Raw genomic sequence first — 18456 nt, 5'->3', positions numbered from 1 at the left:
GCCTCCACCACCGCAGGCAGAGAGCCCCCTGACCCAAATCCTCAGAGTTCCCTCTCTCCTCCTCTAGAGGCTCCACCAGACAGGCAGCTGGTTCTCTGTAAGTACCTCCCCTCACCCAGCTACAGCCTACTGGGGAAAAGGGAACTCAGAGGCACTTTCTTTATCTATACTCTGCCACCATTTAGATTAGGCCCAATTAATGTGACCAGAGCATTTTGTGTGTGTGTGAGTGTGTGTGTGTGTGTGTGTGTGTGTGTGTGTGTGTGTGTGTGAGAGAGAGAGAGAGAGAGAGAGAGAGAGAGAGAGAGAGATTTTCCCTCAGCCAATGACTTCAGCCAGCCAGTGTTAAACAAAACACAAATAAACTTTATTTGCAAGAAGGAACATAAGAGTGAATGGATTTAAAACTAAAAACCATACTGGGGTTAAACAGGGAAGGTTTCAGTGTAACAAGAACAGATTTATAGCCGGCTATCTTGCTGCTGCCTCTCTTAGCAACATCTCAAACACTTCTCCCCCTCAGTCTCTCCAAAAGCCCTGTCTTCTTTCCAATGGACTCTGATTGGCCAAGCATTCCACCCGCTCCCATTGGCTCTCTCTCAGAGGAGGCGGCGGAGCCAGTCCTGTCCATCACACACCCCTTTATGTAAACGATCGTAAGACCATCTCAGCTGTAGGCCAGCAAGGAATTTTCCCCCAAAGATATATTAAATACATGAAAGTGCCATTCCTCAGTTTCTATCACCAGGTTCTTCTCTCAGCATCAGTAGCTACCCAAACACATTTTGAAAGAAATTGGAGCAAGAATCATCTGTTGCCTGTCAAACTCTCCTCTGGATGTAGGAATGATTCTTGTTGTTGTTGTTTTCCGTGTGCCACTGCAGGTAATACTGTCCTCCACATCTTAGTTCTCCAGCCCAACAAAGCATCTGCATGTCAAATATACAATCTGTTTCTCTGCTACACGAAGGAAGACAGGGAGCTAGGAGCCCTGGACTCAATTCCGAACAATGAGGGGCTCACTCCGTTTAAATTGGCTGGTGTAGAGGGCAACACTGTGGTGAGTAAGCTACTATACAGGCTCATTTTGCGACCTTTGGAGTTTAATAATATTATACCATTTGCAGACATTTTAGACCAGCAAACCCCAGTACAATGCCTGGGCACCCATTTCCTTCCTGAGTCTCAGGGATACAATCGAATGATTTTTTAACGTAACAGGGGGGAAAAACACTCCAGAAAATTCTGGGTCACTCCCTGCCAGCTAACTGACTAGCAGAGCAGTAAACTCCTCTTGAACAAGCAAATTACAGCCATGTGCTCTTGATATCAGTAGCCGCTTGTATGGGCTTGGTGATTTGACTTACTGGTGGCAATCACACTGTGGGAATACCACCTAAACTGGCCCAGTGAAAATGAGAGGTGGGTCTTTGGGGTGAGTGTGGCATGAGCTGTCCATATCAACTGCTTGCCGCTTGGTCTAGTCTAATTACGTTTTTTGCTCTCCAATGGTCAGATGTTCCAGCACCTAATGCAAAGAAGGAAGCACATCCAGTGGACCTTTGGGCCTTTGTCATCCACCTTATATGACCTCACGGAAATTGACTCATGGGGTGATGATCAATCTCTCTTGGAGCTTATTGTCACCACTAAAAACAGAGAGGTATTTTTTGGGAACTACACTACGTACCGCTAACACCCTGGTTTTCCAGTGGTCTTCCAGGGGTTTGCCAGGTTTTCTTTTAAGTGTATCAGGATTTCTCTGCACAAAGATGCGTAATGGCAGACAAACTTCCCTGAAAGTCAGCATGTCCTCCCTCATTAATATCACACAGTCAAAGGAGAAAGGTAGATACAGGGCTCATTTGGAGGTGGAAAGCACCGGAATGGCGTTCCGATAGATCTGAAAAGAGGTCACGTGGGTTTTGGCCACACCCACGTGATTCCTTTTCTTCCAAGTGCAAGCCGAGTGGGGCTGGGCTCCAGAGGAACGTAAGCTGCTTGGAATTCATTCTGCTCTGCTGCTTTACTTTCATTTGTGACTCCTGAGAGGGGGGGGGAGAGAGAGAGAGAGAAAATGAGTAAGTGCAAGCCGAGTGGGGCTGGGCTCCAAAGGAACGTAAGCTGCTTGGAATTCATTCTGCTTTATTTTCATTTGTGACTCATGAGGGGGGGGGGAGAGAGAGAGAGAGAGAGAGAGGGAGAGAGTGAGTGAGTGAGTAAGTGCAAGCCGAGTGGGGCTGGGCTCCAAAGGAACGTAAGCTGCTTGGAATTCATGCTGCTTTATTTTCATTTGTGACTTGTGTGAGAGAGAGAGAGTGCATGGGTGCAAGCAGGGCTGGGTCTCCAGTGGAGGATAAGCTGCTTTGAGTTCATTCTGCTTTAAGGAAATACCTGGAGATTTTTGCAGAAAGGGGCCTGAGGAATGGATGTTGCCTTCTGACACACTTCCGGTGATATCAGGGGGTGTGGCATATGCTAATGAGTTATGCTAATGAGTTCCTGCAGTTCTTTTTCTGGGAAATGACCCCTAGGTAGATGTTTTCTAGGTACTTTCATGTTTTGTTGATTCAGTTTTGGCTTTCTCACAGGGCAGAGTCTTACCCATGATCCTCTTGATACGCGCAGTCAACATTTTGTCTGAATAGGGGCAATGTGTATTTTCCAGCTTTGGGTCAGGAAAATTTATACCCTAAAAAAATCTGGATTTCTGCTCATGCATTCTAAAGCTGGAAAATACGTGTGCTGCCCTTTTCACACAAAATATCAAGAGGATCACACATAGCGTGATTATGTGCAGTTGGATCACCAAAAGCATAACAATTGGAAAGGATCACCAAAAGCATAACAATTGGAAAGGATCAAGTAGGGCAACAATGAGGCCTCATGTATCCTGAATCCCACCCTCCCCAATCCTGTTCAGTATGTTTGGGTTCATGGCACATGTGGAATTCTGAGTCAGATGAGACAGAAAGGTTCTTTGCTCCCTGAGGGTACAAAGCTTGAAAAATCATTGCTCCAGAAGACAAAACTTTTTGGTTGCTTTTTAATGTACACAACACTAAGCTACTATTAAATCATGATTGATAATATTTAGCGTTTATAGGCCATTGTGAATTTTCCAAGCACTGCAAATGCATTTTTACCAGAAGTTTTTATCAATTTTAACTGTTCACCGCCCAGAGCCCCTGGGATGGGCGGTATATAAATTGAATAAATAAATAAATAAATAAATAAATAAGTAATATTCATAACCCTTTAAATAAGGCCAGAATTATTTTTTTTAAAAAAATATTTTTTATTTGTTTTCACACATACATATACAGACATGAGACAGTTATCATTTTGCTTGTCGATATCTGTTATCTATTTCTTTACCTCTTATATTTCATCTTATTACATCTTTAATTGTGAGTTCTATTATGTCATTATACCGTTAGTCTTAGTATCATATTTATGTTTAAACCTTGTAATTATTTGTCGTCCATTTGTAGAAGGGATCCCATGGTACAGAGATGTCTTCTTCCATTTGCCCTTTCATTAACCTTGTTAATTTATCCATTTCTGCTGTCTCCATTACTTTTGTTATTAATTCTTCTTGCTGAGGGATTCTTTGTTGTTTCCAATGGGTTGCTAGTAAAATTCTAGCTGCTGTTACTATATGGATTACCAAGAGTTCTGGCTCTCTCTTCATATCCGGCATACAGTTTAATAAAAAAATTTCTGGTTTCACAGGAATTGATATCTGTAAAATATTTTGTAATAGCTTGTGTACCATTATTCAATATCTATGCACTTCTTTGCAGGTCTACTACATGTGGAAAAATGTCCCTATACATTCTTTATATTTCCAACACTTGTTTGACATAAACATTTTAGCCAGTCTATCTGGTGTTAAATACCATCTATGGAACATCTTATATAGATTCTCTTTAAACACAGCAGATTTAGTTATTTTAACATTTACTTTCCCTATTCCACTGTACTTGGTCAATATTATTACCTAAGTTCTGTATCCATAATCTTTTACATTTCTCCACCCCTTCATTTTCTTTCATTTCCATTAGGAAGATATACATTTTCTTTATCAACTTTTCATCTGAATCGCATAACAGTTTTTCGAATTCTTTTTGTTCTAAATAAAAGCCCTCCATTTTTTGTCTTTGTTATATCTGGATTCAGTCTGAACTCTTGACCACCAGTCTAAATTAATATCTTGGTTTTGTAGTTTTTCTTTCGTTTTTAGTAGTCCTTTATAACAACTCTTTATATCTAATAATTTTATTTGCCGAACATACATTTGGTTGAGTGAATGCTTCTAATGGGGAGACCCATTGAGGGGTCTTCTCATATATTTGCGGTGCAATTTTTCCCCATATTGTCATGAGGGATTTCCTTATCAGGTGGTTTTTAAAATATTTATGTCAGACTGTCTTCCAATACCATACAAATGCATGCCATCCCAACTGCAAGTCATGACCTTCAAGGGCTAGTAGTCTTGAATTTTCCAATAAAATCCAATCTCTCATCCGCACTAGACCGCATGCTTGATAATATTTTTCCCAATCTGGTAGCGCGAAGCCTGCATTTTCTTTCAATCCTTGGAGTACTTTTAATTTGATTCTTGTTTTTTTCCCTTGCCAAATGAACTTACTCAAGTTTTTATTTAGCCCTTCAAAATATGATTTACTAATACATATAGGAATGGTTTGATACAAAAATATTATGCGTGGAAGTCTCCTTTTACTTCCTGTAATACCTTCACATAATTATCTTTCATTAGTGAGCTGCATCTTGCTGTCAAATGTATCCCCAGATATTTTACTTTTTTTCTAGTTGAAATCCTGTTATTCTAGTCAACTCTATTTTTTGTTGTATAGTCATTTTTTTGGTTATGATTTTTGTTTTTTGATAGTTAATCTTCATTCCCACCACCACTCCGTAGTCTTCTATTTGTTTTATTAGTTGTTCTATTGATTCTAACAGTTCTTCTAATATAAATAGTAGATCGTCTGCAAATGCTTGGAGTTTATATTTATGTCCTCTAATCGTTGCTCCCTTTATTATAGGGTCTTTCCTTACAGCTCTTGTCAATATTTCTTGCATTAAAATAAATATTAACGGTGAGAGTGGACAACCTTGCCTCGTTCCCTTTTCTATTGAAATTGATCCTGCATTATTCAGAAGTGTTTTTGCTTTCTGCTTCTTATATATAGCTTCAATTGCTTTTATGAATTTCATTCCAAAGTCCATTTCTTTCATTTGTTCAATAAAGAAATTCCAATTAACGTTGTCAAACACTTTTTCAGTATCTAAGAATATCATCACCATCTGTTTTTCTGGATGCACCTCATAGTATTCTAACAAGTTTAGTGCAACTCTAATATTATTTCTCAATTGTCTTTTTGGAAGAAAGCCTGTCTGGTCTTGATGTATCTTATCCAGTAGTACTTTTTCATCCTTGTAGCTAATATTGTGGCAAATATTTTATAATCACAATTCAGCAGAGAGATCGGTCTATAATTTTTTATTTCTTTCGATTCTGTTCCTTCCTTATTATGTATCAACGAAATCGTTGCTTCTGTCCATGATTCTGGTAATGTTGTTTCTTCCCCTGCTATAGTAATCATATTTAATGGTACAATCACAATCTCTTCTAATGCTTTATAGTATTCTGCCGATAATCCATCCAGACCCGGAGTTTTTCTGTTATTCTGTTTCTGTATTGCTTCTGCTATTTCCATCACAGTAAAGGGATCATTCAAATTTTTCCTTTTTTCTTCTGATATTTTAGGTAGTTCCTGGCTCTTGAGATATCTTTTTTGTTTTTCCAATGGAATCTCCTCTTCCTTATATGCCTGTTTATAAAAGTTCTCAACTATCTTGTGTATTTTCTCTTTCCTCGTTTTTTCTTTCTTTGTCTCATCATATAAACAATGATTTTTTTCTTTTTCTTTTCTAAGCTTATATGCTAGCCATCATCCTGATTTATTTGCATGTTCAAAGTAGTTTTGTTTAGCAAACCTAATATTCTGTGCTATTTCTTCCATCAATAGTAAATTGATTTGATTCTGTAAGGCTTTTATATTTTGTCTTAAGCTTGCATTTGAGGGGTCTTTTTAAAAATCTTGATCTTTCCAAACTTTTCATTATTTCCTTGTATCTTTGTTGCTTCTCTCTTTTCCTTCTTGCCACATATCTTATAGCCAATCCTCTAAAGTATGCCTTGCTTGCATCCCAGACAATGTTCATATGTACTTCTGTATTTATATTTTGTCTAAAATAGTTTCTCATTTCTTCTTTGGAATCATTCAAAAAAATTTTATTCTTTAGGAGCTGTGTATTCAATTTCCATCTGAATTTCCTTGTTGTTTCTGCTATTTTCAATAACAAAGGATTATGTTCGGCATAGGTCCTTGGAAGTATGTCTATATCTTTAACTTCTTGTAGCAAGCCTGTAGATAGCCAACATATATCAATTCTAGACCAGGATTTATGACGATCAGAATAAAATGTATAATCTCTTCCTGTTGGGTTTCTGGTTCTCCACACATCAATCAGTTTATATTCTTCGGCCAGTCTAAGGAAGGATCTTGAGAGAAGTCCTTTCACGTTTTTGGATTTCTTTATTGTCTTTCTATCTAGGTCCTGATCTAGTACAGCATTAAAGTCTCCAATTAAACATAACTCCTTATAATCAAATTGCCAAAATTTCAGACAGGTTCTCATAGAAGTTTTCCTGGTGATCATTTGGTGCATAAATCATTGTCAACATAGTCTTTTTTTCTCCCGAGGAAATTTCAACGAGCAATATTCTACCATCTTTCACTGAGTATATCAAAGCTGGTTTCAATTCTTTTTTAATATATACCACTATACCTCTTTTCTTCATCAAATCTGCGGTGAAACCCCCCCCACACACACACGTTTTTTACATTGTAGGTAATGTTGGTCATTCTTTTTAATATGGGTTTCTTGCAAACGTAGTAATATCTGCATTTACTATTTTTAGTTGTTTGAAAGTTTTTTCTTTTCCCTGGTGAGTTTAATCCATTAATATTGGTTGAAAAGATTGTTATTGGTTTCTGTTCCATTATTTTTTTCCTTTTTTAATATCTTCCCTTTTTTTTCTTGTGTCTCTCACTGGTTTTGGACTCTGGTTCCGACTCTTTTGTTTAGAAGGCCCTTCTTCTTCTTCAGATGTTGTTGAATGGTCTTGAAGCAGAATATCTTCTTCTTTTCCAACCTTTTCTTCCTCAGTTCTTCTTTCCTTTCCATCTTTCCTTCCTTCTCTTTTCCCATGTCTTTCCTTAAAATTCTCCATTTTATGTATCGAATCAATCTTAAATCTTTGTCCTTCATACTGAAAAAACACTCCTTCAGGTATTAACCATCGGAAAAAGATTACTTCTTCCTTTAGTTGGGTTGTCAGGGGTTCATATTCTCTGTGTTTCTCTCTCACTTTCCACGGGACTTCCCTTAGCACCCTAATCTCATTGCCCCAAATTTTTAACTGCTTATCCTGCACCATATTTCATATTTGTTCTCTGGTTGAATGCCGTACAAATTTAATATGGACCTTTCTTGGAAATTTTTTTCTTTTTCCATATGCAGAATTAACTCTATATATGAGGTCAATTTCTTTGGCCATCTCCTCTGGTTCCTCTTCCAAAAATTCTGCCAGGGCCTCTGTAAATTCTGTCCTTAAATCTTCATTTTGCTGCTCCGTTACATTTTGGCATCGTATAATATGCGCTGCTTTTTCCATCTCCAGTCTCATTAGGGCAGTCCAGGCAACATCTTGTTTAGAGGCTACCTTCTCTGTTTTCTGATGTGCTTCCACACATTTTTTATCTATTGATTGGATTTGTCCCATCATATCTTGAGATGTACGTTTATTTTCTTCTATTTGCATCTGAAATTCATTCATTTCCCCCTTAATTTCTGACATTTCTGTATTTAGGTTTGTCATTGTTTTACCATTTGATTTAATTAAGATTAATTTTGTCCATCTCTACCTTAAACATATCTCTTAGGGCCTTTTGTGCCTCTGTTTCTGTTTGCTGCATTATGAGCATGGTAGATTTAGGTTGTGCTGGGGAGGTAGGAGCAGATAAAGAAAGACCTGTATTTTTACCTCTTCCCCTACTCATTTTCCCCTCCCCCAGATTTGATCTTCTGTTCTTGTTTTAGACCTTTCTTTCTTTCCTTTATTTTCTTATTTCTTATCCAACCAATTTTCAATTTTTATATCATACTGTCAATATATCTACCTTCAGAAACAACAATCACTATTTCTTTTATCTTATACACATATATGTCATATATTTATGTCTCATCCAAACAGTTTCACGTCACCAAAATCACACAGCTATTATATTTGTTTGCAGTGTTACTAATTATCTACAAGATGGCAGTATTGGATCACTTCTGAACAGTTCCTTTTATTTTTCTACAAGGTTGTCTTTGTTTTCTTTCTCACATTTTTCTGTTATCAATTTCTGTTATCAATTATCTTAGACTTGATGACTCAACTTCTGGGTAATGCAGATTCTATATTTCCTTCCTCTCTTTAAATTTTAACTCCAACCACATCCTCCCAAATGTAAGAAAGAAAAAGGTACAATTCCAGTCCAACATTATATACCCACTTTTATAGTATATGGGAAAAAAGAGCAGCAAAAGGATCTCACTTTTAAAGGTCCCCTTAATGTTCTATCTTCTTCTGAAAAGTAAATCCATTCAGCAGGGCAGAGAAAGGCAGACTTAATTTGGTTTATTCCATAAGCAATATTTACCACCATGAGTCCACCGCCAAAAATCCAGAAGAGTCAATAAGGAAGGATAGCTTGAAAAATAATTCCCCCTCCAAAAAATAAATTTCAAAGCGGTTAGTTCGTTCCATAGCATCTGCTATTTCTTTAGTTAAAAATTCCAATAATCCAGTCTCCGAAAAGCAGGCAGAAAGAGCAAAAAAACCCCCAAAACAATCCACTGATAAGACCCTCTTAGAAAAATTTAGTTAATTTTGGTTTAAATTTTATGATGTAGTAATTTGTATTAATAATATTGTACTTTTATTGTTATTTGCTATGGCTGTGCTGAAGCAATAAAGTATTGATTGGTATTTAGTCCTTCTATTTTCAAAATCTTAGAGCCAACAAAGATATAAGAAAATTAACTCATAGCTCTTCCCCTCTTGAAAACCTCTGTAGGGGAGAGTGGCAGAATGCCAAACTCCTCTCTCCCTCTTTACCCTTTCTTGAGCAGTAATTTAAAAGCAGTTTATCACTTTAGCTTTCTTTGGCAACAACTCACAGTTAGTAAAAGGATTGATCCTGTCCACTGACAAGTAGAAAGTTAGGAAGATAAGTCTATTAATTCATTCTGGCCATCTCCATAAATCTTCCATCCGGACATCTGCACCCATCCTGAAACTAGGAAATGGTCCTGGGTCAAGCCCCTGTCAGCTGCAACTAACAAGAGTGACCACACAGGAAACTCCCCAACTTAGACATTCTCCAAATGTCTTTCAGGGGTATGGAACCCCCCCCCCACCTCTCTGGGAGGAGCAGATTCAGTCCCCTCTAGAGCAGAGCTCTGAGAGTTGCTGCCTCCTTCGACCAAAGCCAGAAGCTGTCCCCCCAAGAAGGCCAGAATTATTATTCCCTTATTGTAGATGAGGATTTGAGAGATGTCGTGTTCTGAACCACTCAGTGAATTCAAAACTGAGGTCAAATTTGAACTAGTTCATTCTGTTTACACCTATATCATGCTGAGATTTCTTTTACTGAGAGCTAGCTTTCTATGTAATTGCTGGTGGGTTACATCTGAAGCATGGCTGACATTACAAAACGCCATCCATTTAGCTGGGCTTCTTCCAGGGGTCATTTTGTAGAAAAAGAACTGCAGGAACTCATTAGCATATCTCATTAGCGTATGCCACAGCTCTTGACATCACCGGAACAGTATCGTTGGTATAACTGATTTACGTATGCCAAACCCCCTGACATCACCAGAAGTGTGTCAGAAGGCAACACCCACCCCTCAGGCTCCTTTCCCCAAATATCTCCAGATATTTCCTGAAAATAAAGCAGAATGAACTGAAAGCAGCTTACTCTCCTTTTGAGAGCCAGCCCCAGCAGCCCAGCTTGCACTCACTCACTCACTCTCTCTCTCACTCATGAGTCACAAATGAAAATAAAGTAGATTGAACTGAAAGCAGCTTACCCTCCTTTGGAGAGCCAGCCCCAGCAGCCCGGCTTGCAATCACTCACTCACTCTCTCACCCACTCACTCACTCACGAGTCATGAATGAAAATAAAGAGCAGAATGAACTGAAAGCAGGGCCAAATCTACATGGCTCGAGTTTGCCGCTATTTTCCTGCCATTTATGTGCTTCTCAGAGGGCTGTTCACATACTCTCACCTCAATCCTGCCATTCTTTCGCATCTGTTGCACTGCGCCTCAGATGAGTTTGTCATGCTTTCCAATGCTTCTCTTGTGCAGTTCTCACCATGGATGTGAACAAATAGAAGCGGTTCACAAAGATACCATCCTTCTTAACCACCCCCACTTCCTTGTTTCTTGCCTTTCCGTAATACCATCCCTCCTTGCCAACCAATTCTTATGGTCCCAATTCTGTCCAAGGCATGCCCACACCCCTGTCTAGTTTATTATTTTTAAGGGTGCTTTCCTAGTGCTATTGTACAGTCCCATTTCAATTCCCAAGCAGTTCGGGGTGTTGTAAAAAGCCCATGGAGGCATCAAGGGGGGGCACCATTTTTATTACAGAGAATAATGTTTTACTGCCAAAGGACAGCCTAGGTAATTTCTGATAAGCAGACTGTGGCTGCAAAGGTTGACTCTTTCCAGGTTGTTTTTTTTTTAATTTAAATTATTGGTATAGTGAAAAATCACTATCCTATAAATATAGTTGAGCAGTAACACAGTAGTCTGTGGTAATTGGCCATGTGAACACCTGTGTCCCACCAATGTCCGCAATCTTTTTCAATGACCCATTGTGCTCTCCTGGGGATCGCTGACCAACAGAAAATGCTACTTCAGTCTCACATGACCTGAGCATGTGATGCAGTGTAGTATTTTCTATGAATCAAACGTATTTGCAATACAGCAGAAAATCGATATAGCAGAAATCTCTCATTAAATTTTTTTTAAGTCATCACGTCATTGGCAACGGCAGATCTAGACCCACCCCTTATCCCACTTTTCTCCCAGGGATGTGAACAAAGCATAGTGTGACGCTGACTTAGTAAGAAAGGGAATGTGAACACAGCCTGGAACATTGAGGGATAGAATCCAGCACAATAAATGCGCGGGAAAACCAGAAGGCAGGAAAGTGTGGCTTCTCTTTTGGAGAACCAGCCCCAGCAGCCTAGCTTGCACTCACTCACTCACTCACTCACTCACTCACTCACTCACTCACTCACTCACTCACTCACTCACTCACTCACTCACTCACTCTCTCTCTCTCTCTCTCTCTCTCTCTCTCTCTCTCTCTCTCTCTCTCTCTCTCTCTCTCTCTCTCTCTCTCTCTCTCTGTCACGAGTCACAAATTAAAATAAAGCAGAATGAACTGAAAGCAGCTTACCCTCCTCTGGAGAGCCCTTACTGCTTGCAGGCCTGGAAGATGGGCTGCGTGGCCTCCCCCCCCTGTGCAGCTGCCCTCCCATGCAGCCGCCCCCACCCTGGCTCCCTACCAGGGAATCCAGGAGATGGTGATGGGTGGGGTGGGGGTGGTGCTGCTGTCTCCACCGCTTCCTGCTGCTAAAGATCTGGGTAATGGGGAGGCAGCGGGGAGGAAAAGGAATCACGGGGGTGGGGCCAAAACCCACGTGATCTCTTTTCAGATGTTCCGGAATGCCATTCCAGCGCGTTCCCCCTCCAAATGAGCCCTGGTTGTAGCAGTAAAGTAAGAAAGAATCACATGTGGGACATATGGATACAGTATCATGTGATTATTTTTTGCGTGTGTATCATAGCTTCTAGCAATATCACAAGTGCTGGTGTTAAAGTACTGGGTAATGCACACACTACCAGTATGACTAATACCATTATTTTAACCACCCCACCTTCTGTTTTTACTCAAGTGTCAGTAAGATTCTTGAGTTAGTTCTTTAGTTAGTTCTTTATTGCAGGTGAGAGAGCCAGAGTAGTGTATTGTGTTCTTTGATATAGCAGTGACTATAAACAACAGAGTCTGTTGGGATATATAGCATTATAGGGCAGGAAACAAGAAATAGAATGGTGGAATTCTGGCCTGGGCCCAGGCTACCTTACCAAATGATAAAGCAGTTGTTGTGCCTGTTTAACATTTGCTTGGAATCTAACCTTGCTTGGAATCTAAATTGTACTCAGTTGCATAATGTAGGTGATGAAGTGTCAGGCTGGGATCTGTGAGACCTGGGTTCAGGTTCTCACTCTGCCATATTCACTGAGTGATCTTGGCCAACCACACTGTCAGCCTAGCCAACCACAAAGGTTACATGTGACACTACAGCCTCTTCCGCATGGTGAACTTTACATTGGGCTTTCTGTGTATTCGACCCACGAGGATCAGATCTCCTCTGTTCATCAGTTCTGGTCCTGTACTGCTTCAATTATTTAATTCCATACTTGGAGGGAGTTGAACCCAAGTGAGGCCTGTTTTTTATTTCTGCACTAGAAAAATGCTGCAGACTTTCTGGGGAACATGTTCGTTTTGTCAGTTTATCAGCTGAGGATAGCTCAATTTTGTTAACTGATTGGCTGAGCATAGGTCAATTTACTCAGCTGATCACTGAGGAAACGTACAAAAAAAAATTTGGTTTTTTAATGGCAACAATGTTGGAACGTTGCTTTTAATTTTTTTAAATGCCAAAAAAATGGACTAATAAGTACAAGAAGCACAGAGGAAAACTTTAAAATATCAAATGGGATTCAGGGCTCTCTGCAGAGTTAGCCATATTGCAGTATCCCACCACCACCACCCGCCTTACCAGTTGCACTTTTTTTTTAGGGTACCAACATTGCAGCATTGTAATTTAATTTTTTTAAAAAAAAGAATTCAGGAAAAAAACTGGATTGGTTGCTGTTCAATCAACCAGGATGCAGGAGAATAAAGAGGAGGGTGATGTTAGGCCACGGCTCGGCCTAACATCAAAAAAAGTATTCTGCACTTCAAAAAAACTCTGTTTTAACTTTGGTTGGAAAAAACCATCAGGTGTGTCTCCAGGGAGAAAAGCCACTAAAAAGCCAGGGAAGATTGATTCTATGGCAGATACAGCTTTTCTCAATTCAGAGTGCAAAAAAAGACTGGGAAGCAATTTGGAGACTGAATTGGGGTATTTTGCATGCAGAATTCTGGAGAGAAATTGATGATGGAGCCAGAACTGACAAGGCCTGTGCAGAAAAGACCTAAAAGAGGGGAGAATGATGTCTGCTGCCTTGAGCCGCTTGGAGGATGAATGGGATAAAATACTAGAGAGAGAGAGTTCATACTTTGTCTTTTAAATCTGATCCAAGCACCTCTGTGTTGCTCTTTGTATCCTTCAGGGTCACTTGCTTATGGGTGCGTCTCCATGGATAGGACTGTTTGACCAATGACTTCTATCTGTATTGTAGGCTCGGCGAATCCTAGATCTGACCCCTCTGAACGAGTTGGTAAACCTTAAGTGGAATAAGTATGGAAGGCCTTATTTCTGCATCTTAGCTTTGTTCTACGTATTGTACATGATTTGCTTCACAATGTGTTGTGTCTATCGGCCCCTGAAAAAGCGGAGCTGTAACAAAACAAGTGAAAGAGACAATGTGATATTCATTCAGAAACTGTTGCAGGTAAGCTATCTTTAGCCCTTTTGCAGCTTTATTATTTGGCACTTTACCTTGGGTGCCAGGAAATTGCTGTATGCATGATCCTCTCAACATGTGCAGCTGCTATTTTGTGTGCAATTGGGAACCCATGGTACATTTAGGCACATACTGAAGCTGGAAAATATTCATGTTGTCCTAATCACATCAAATAGCTACTACATGCCTCAAGAATTATGAGTAGCATGGTCTCCTAGTACACAAGGTAGGAACTCCAAAATCATAACAACTCTAAAGAATTTTCTGAATTCTGAGATGTGTTCCCTAATATAAAGGAGGCAGAAACTGATGTATTGTCGAAGGCTTTCACGGCCGGAGAACGATGGCTGTTGTGGGTTTTCCAGGCTGTATTGCCGTGGTCTTGGCATTGTAGTTCCTGACGTTTCGCCAGCAGCTGTGGCTGGCATCTTCAGAGGTGCTCCGGTAAGGTTTCAGTGTCACTGTGACACTGAGAGATCTCTGTCTTTTGGTGCTACACCTCTGAAGATGCCAGCCACAGCTGCTGGCGAAACGTCAGGAACTACAATGCCAAGACCATGGCAATACAGCCCGGAAAACTCACAACAGCCATCGAGGCAGAAACTACCTGTGACTTTTCATTTCCAGGAACAAAAAAACTCAAATAGAGCAACAAGTTTTTGAACAGCATTTATTTTTTAAAAAGGTGATTTGCTTCATGTGAAATTTATCATTCAAAAGGAGGAGCAATAACCTAGGCCTCCCCCCACCCCCTGCCATGCAGTTTTCTTGCATGAAAGCTGCTTGCAGGCAGAATTATTTCACCGATTATGCTGTTTCACATGGAGAATCTGTGTATGCAGAACAATAGAATCGGTGAAATACCCCCCCCCCCACGCCATGATTTTTGCACAAGAAACTGTGTAGCAGTGTTCTGAGCCCATTTGCAACCCCCTCCTTTTAGAAGCAGTTCCTGCACTTGCTGTGTGCCTGCAGGGAGTTTGTTCAAACAAGGCCATGCCAGTTCAGAAAAGTAACATCTGGCTAGACTCTTAGAAGAACGCTCAACAGCAATTCAGTTAACAACTTCTGAATCCAATCACACCTTAACAGACCAACAAAATTTTCCAGAGTAGAAGTTTTCATGACCCAGTTCCAATTAAAAACATTGGAAAGATGCACATGTTCTAGCTTTGATGCCTCTTGAAGAAGATCCAGGGAAGTTAGCCATGTTAGTCTGTAGTCACAAAACAGTAAAGACTCCAGTAGCACCTCTAAGACTAACCAACTTTATTGTAGCTTTTGAGAACCACAGCGCTCGAACCACAGTTTGAAAACCATGCATCTGACAAAGAGAACTGCGGTTCTCGAAAGCTTATGCTACAATAAAGTTGGTTAGTCTTTAAGGTGCTACTGGACTCTTCACTAAGAAGAGAATTCCAGATTTGAAAGGCTGCTGTTAAGAGTATTCTTGACCGATCTAGGAGTGAAATAATAATAATAATAACATTCGATTTATATACCGCCCTTCAGGACAACTTAATGCCCACTCAGAGCAGTAGACAAGGTACTGGGAGCTCCATGACTGGACCTTCCCAATTTTTTTTTTTTACAATTTTATAAACACAAACAGAAAACATTTTAGACCTCTAAGACAAAATAATACCATTATGTGCATCTTGATCATTCTAATGATTTACAAGAGTTTGAAACATAAAAACATTATCAGAACAGGTTCCATGCATGAAAATATAATCCATCCGAATGTGCAAGAATATTGCTTCATAATATTAATTATTATAGGAGACTGTGCAACTTCCAGTTTTCAGTATAGTTTCTTCAGTAGCTTGTCTGATCAGATCCCAAAAACGAACCCACCACAGGGAAGAGAAATGGTCTTTCCTTTGACAATGGCGACATTTCTCAGCTCCTGGGTTACAGATTTTAGATCAGATCTTCCACCATTTTATAAAGCTAAATCCCAATCCTACATGCCTCCAGGTTGGATTATAGAGAGCCAGAAAAGGGGAAATGATGTTAATTCCTCCATACCAGTATGATATGACCAATCAAAATTGTACACATACACCATGCTGCTATTAGCAACAGAAGGAGAAAAATGGGCACCCATCTTCTTACATGTTTCAGTGCTCTACAGATTTAGCTTTAAAATCTCCTTCCACTATCACCAAGTCTCCTAGCCCCTCATCCAGTTTAACCTGTAAAGGTCATGGTGGAATAGCTGGAAATATACTGAACACAGACTGTTTCAAGGTTTTCACCTTCATTTGGGTTGAACAGGGAATGAAATAAGGTTGGTACACACACATGGCTAGCCGAGGCAGGCCCAATCTCATCAGATCTTGGAAGCTGAGCAGGCTCAGCCTTGGTTAGTAACTGGATGGGAGACCTCCAAAAAAAGACCAAAGTTGCAGAGGCCAGCAACGGTAGATCACCTCTGTTAGTCTCTTGCCTTGGAAACCCCAGCAGGGGTTGCCGTATGTAAGCTATGACTTGATGGCACTTTCTACTACCACTACATATATGGCTTACATCTTGGCCGTGTCGTCTTTCTAACAGCAGGGGGGTCATGTTTACTTTTCAGGAATCTTATATCACTCCAGAGGATGACCTCAGATTGGTGGGTGAACTCATCACTGTGATTGGGGCCATAGTCATCTTGATACTGGAGGTAAAAAGAACAACTTCAGCTCCTGATGCTCGATATGTGCCCATTTTACCAATTGTAAAGTACTGAAAAGAAGTCAGCAAGATTATTAGTAAATACAAATTAGGAAATACTACTCTGTATAAGCTCTTTAAATGGTCTGATATTTTAAAACTGAGACTCACAAAAGATACAGTTAGAAAGAATCATCCAAAGTTACATGTCGCCTTAGATATTACAGTGTATGCATTTCTGGCAGTAGGGATGCTCTTGGGGGTCAAACATAATAGATGCAGGATAAAACTTGTTTTTGTGAAAACTGGGAGCCAGGCAGATTTTTCAGGAGCCAGCTTAACCTGACAAGCAAGATTCGATTCCAGTTGCACCTTAGAGACAAATGAGATTTCCAGGGCAGGAGCTTCCAAGAGTCAAAGCTCCTTTTGTCAGATACAAGGAGTGGGAAAAGGTCTTTATAATTCAGCCAAAGGGGGGGGGGATTGCAAATTAGAGTGTTTGGATGCTAACTATAATACATGTTGCCATTAGCTTGATAGAGCAGGAATGAGATGATTAGCATCTGTAGTGTGAGAAAAATCTCATGTCCTGATCACACCTCTATCAAGCTAATAACAACAAGTATTATAGCAAGCTTCCTAACACTCTACTTTGCAATAATCTTCCCACCCTTTACCTGGATTTTAAAGACTCCTACCTTTTCCCATTCCTTTTATCTGACAAAGGGAGCTTTAACTAATGCCCTGGAAATCTAGTTGAATAGCAAAGGTGCAACTGAACTTGAACCTTGCTCTTCTACTGCAGACCAACATGGCTATCCAGCTGAAACTAGATCAAGATGAGTGAAAGTCCGATTCTTGAATGCCTCAAAAATACAATGAGTTGAGTTCTGGATATGCTCAGTCTGTGGCCCACTTTGCTAATCTACCAGGCAGTCTTATTGAATGATGCTGGGGCTCAAGACTGCCCCAAAGTCATCAGGCCATTAGGGCCAAGCTAGAAGTGACGAATTACACTTGAATGGCAAGTGAACCGACTCACATGTATTCCTCCCTGTTTACATGCGCTCCACTTGTGCTCCACGCAATTGCGAGAAGCGCAAGTGAACAGGGAGCAATACAGGTGTGAGCCTGTTCACTTGCTATTCAAGTGTAATTCGTCACTTCTAGCTTGGCCCTTAGTCACAAACTTTATGGTGAATGTCCATAAGAGTACATTGGGGGACAGTCTAATTAGGTCTCAATTATCCCAGAACCTGAGGGTCATTGGGTGGGGCTGATGGTGTTATGGTGGATTCATTCCACAGTGAGATCTGGTGCTATCACACTGAATAGCCTGAGACCTGACAGCTCTGGCAGCAGGGTTAGCTTTAAGTCAGCTCAAAAGAGCCCAGACTGAAGTAAACCAAATATTATTAAAGGTTGTTGAATGTATTAATTTAAATTGAAATGGATTTTAAGTCCCCAGTGGCTGTGTCCCATTTTCTAGAGAGATCACTGACAGAAATTCTTTTCATAATCCTGTCCAGTATTGCCTTATAGTGTTTGCACTCTAGAAACATTAATCTTTAGCCTCATTAGAGAGAATAAAAATGTTTCCTCCAAGAATCTGAGGGCCTCTAATCAGTGGGAGGATTTACAATAATGTAGCTGTAGAAATGTATGATGTAGAACTTTTCCACGAAAAGGGCCATCTAGGAACAGCTCAGGTGTCAGATCAAGGGAAGGTTGCAATGGAATGATCAATGGATCTCTCTCAGATTCCAGATATTGTCAGAGTTGGAGCCACCAAGTACTTCGGACAAACGATTCTTGGAGGACCTTTCCATGTAATCATGTAAGATTCCTTCCTTGTGAATGTGGATACCTGAATGACCTAAATAGTTCTGTGATTTGGGAAGGCTGGGAATATAGGTCCAATGTGTCACCCTTGTTGCTCCTTTACAG

At 40.1% G+C, this 18456-nt stretch overlaps 1 protein-coding gene across 1 annotated transcript in view; it reads left to right on the top strand.

The window, feature by feature from the left end:
* The window catches only part of LOC129345827 (transient receptor potential cation channel subfamily V member 6-like), a 186260-nt gene that overhangs the window by 116291 nt on the left and 51513 nt on the right, over positions 1-18456 (top strand). Inside the window, exons 6-10 of the mRNA XM_055003072.1 lie at positions 885-1060; positions 1517-1663; positions 13624-13836; positions 16433-16519; positions 18270-18346. Coding sequence (XP_054859047.1) covers positions 885-1060; positions 1517-1663; positions 13624-13836; positions 16433-16519; positions 18270-18346 — 700 coding nt within the window. The remainder of the gene's footprint in view (positions 1-884; positions 1061-1516; positions 1664-13623; positions 13837-16432; positions 16520-18269; positions 18347-18456) is intronic.

Source organism: Eublepharis macularius, chromosome 18 (genome assembly GCF_028583425.1).
Source record: "Eublepharis macularius isolate TG4126 chromosome 18, MPM_Emac_v1.0, whole genome shotgun sequence".
In the NCBI taxonomy this organism is placed as follows: Eukaryota; Metazoa; Chordata; class Lepidosauria; order Squamata; family Eublepharidae; genus Eublepharis; species Eublepharis macularius.
Note: the sequence above shows the minus strand (reverse complement) of the source record. Positions and strands in the feature narration are given on the sequence as shown.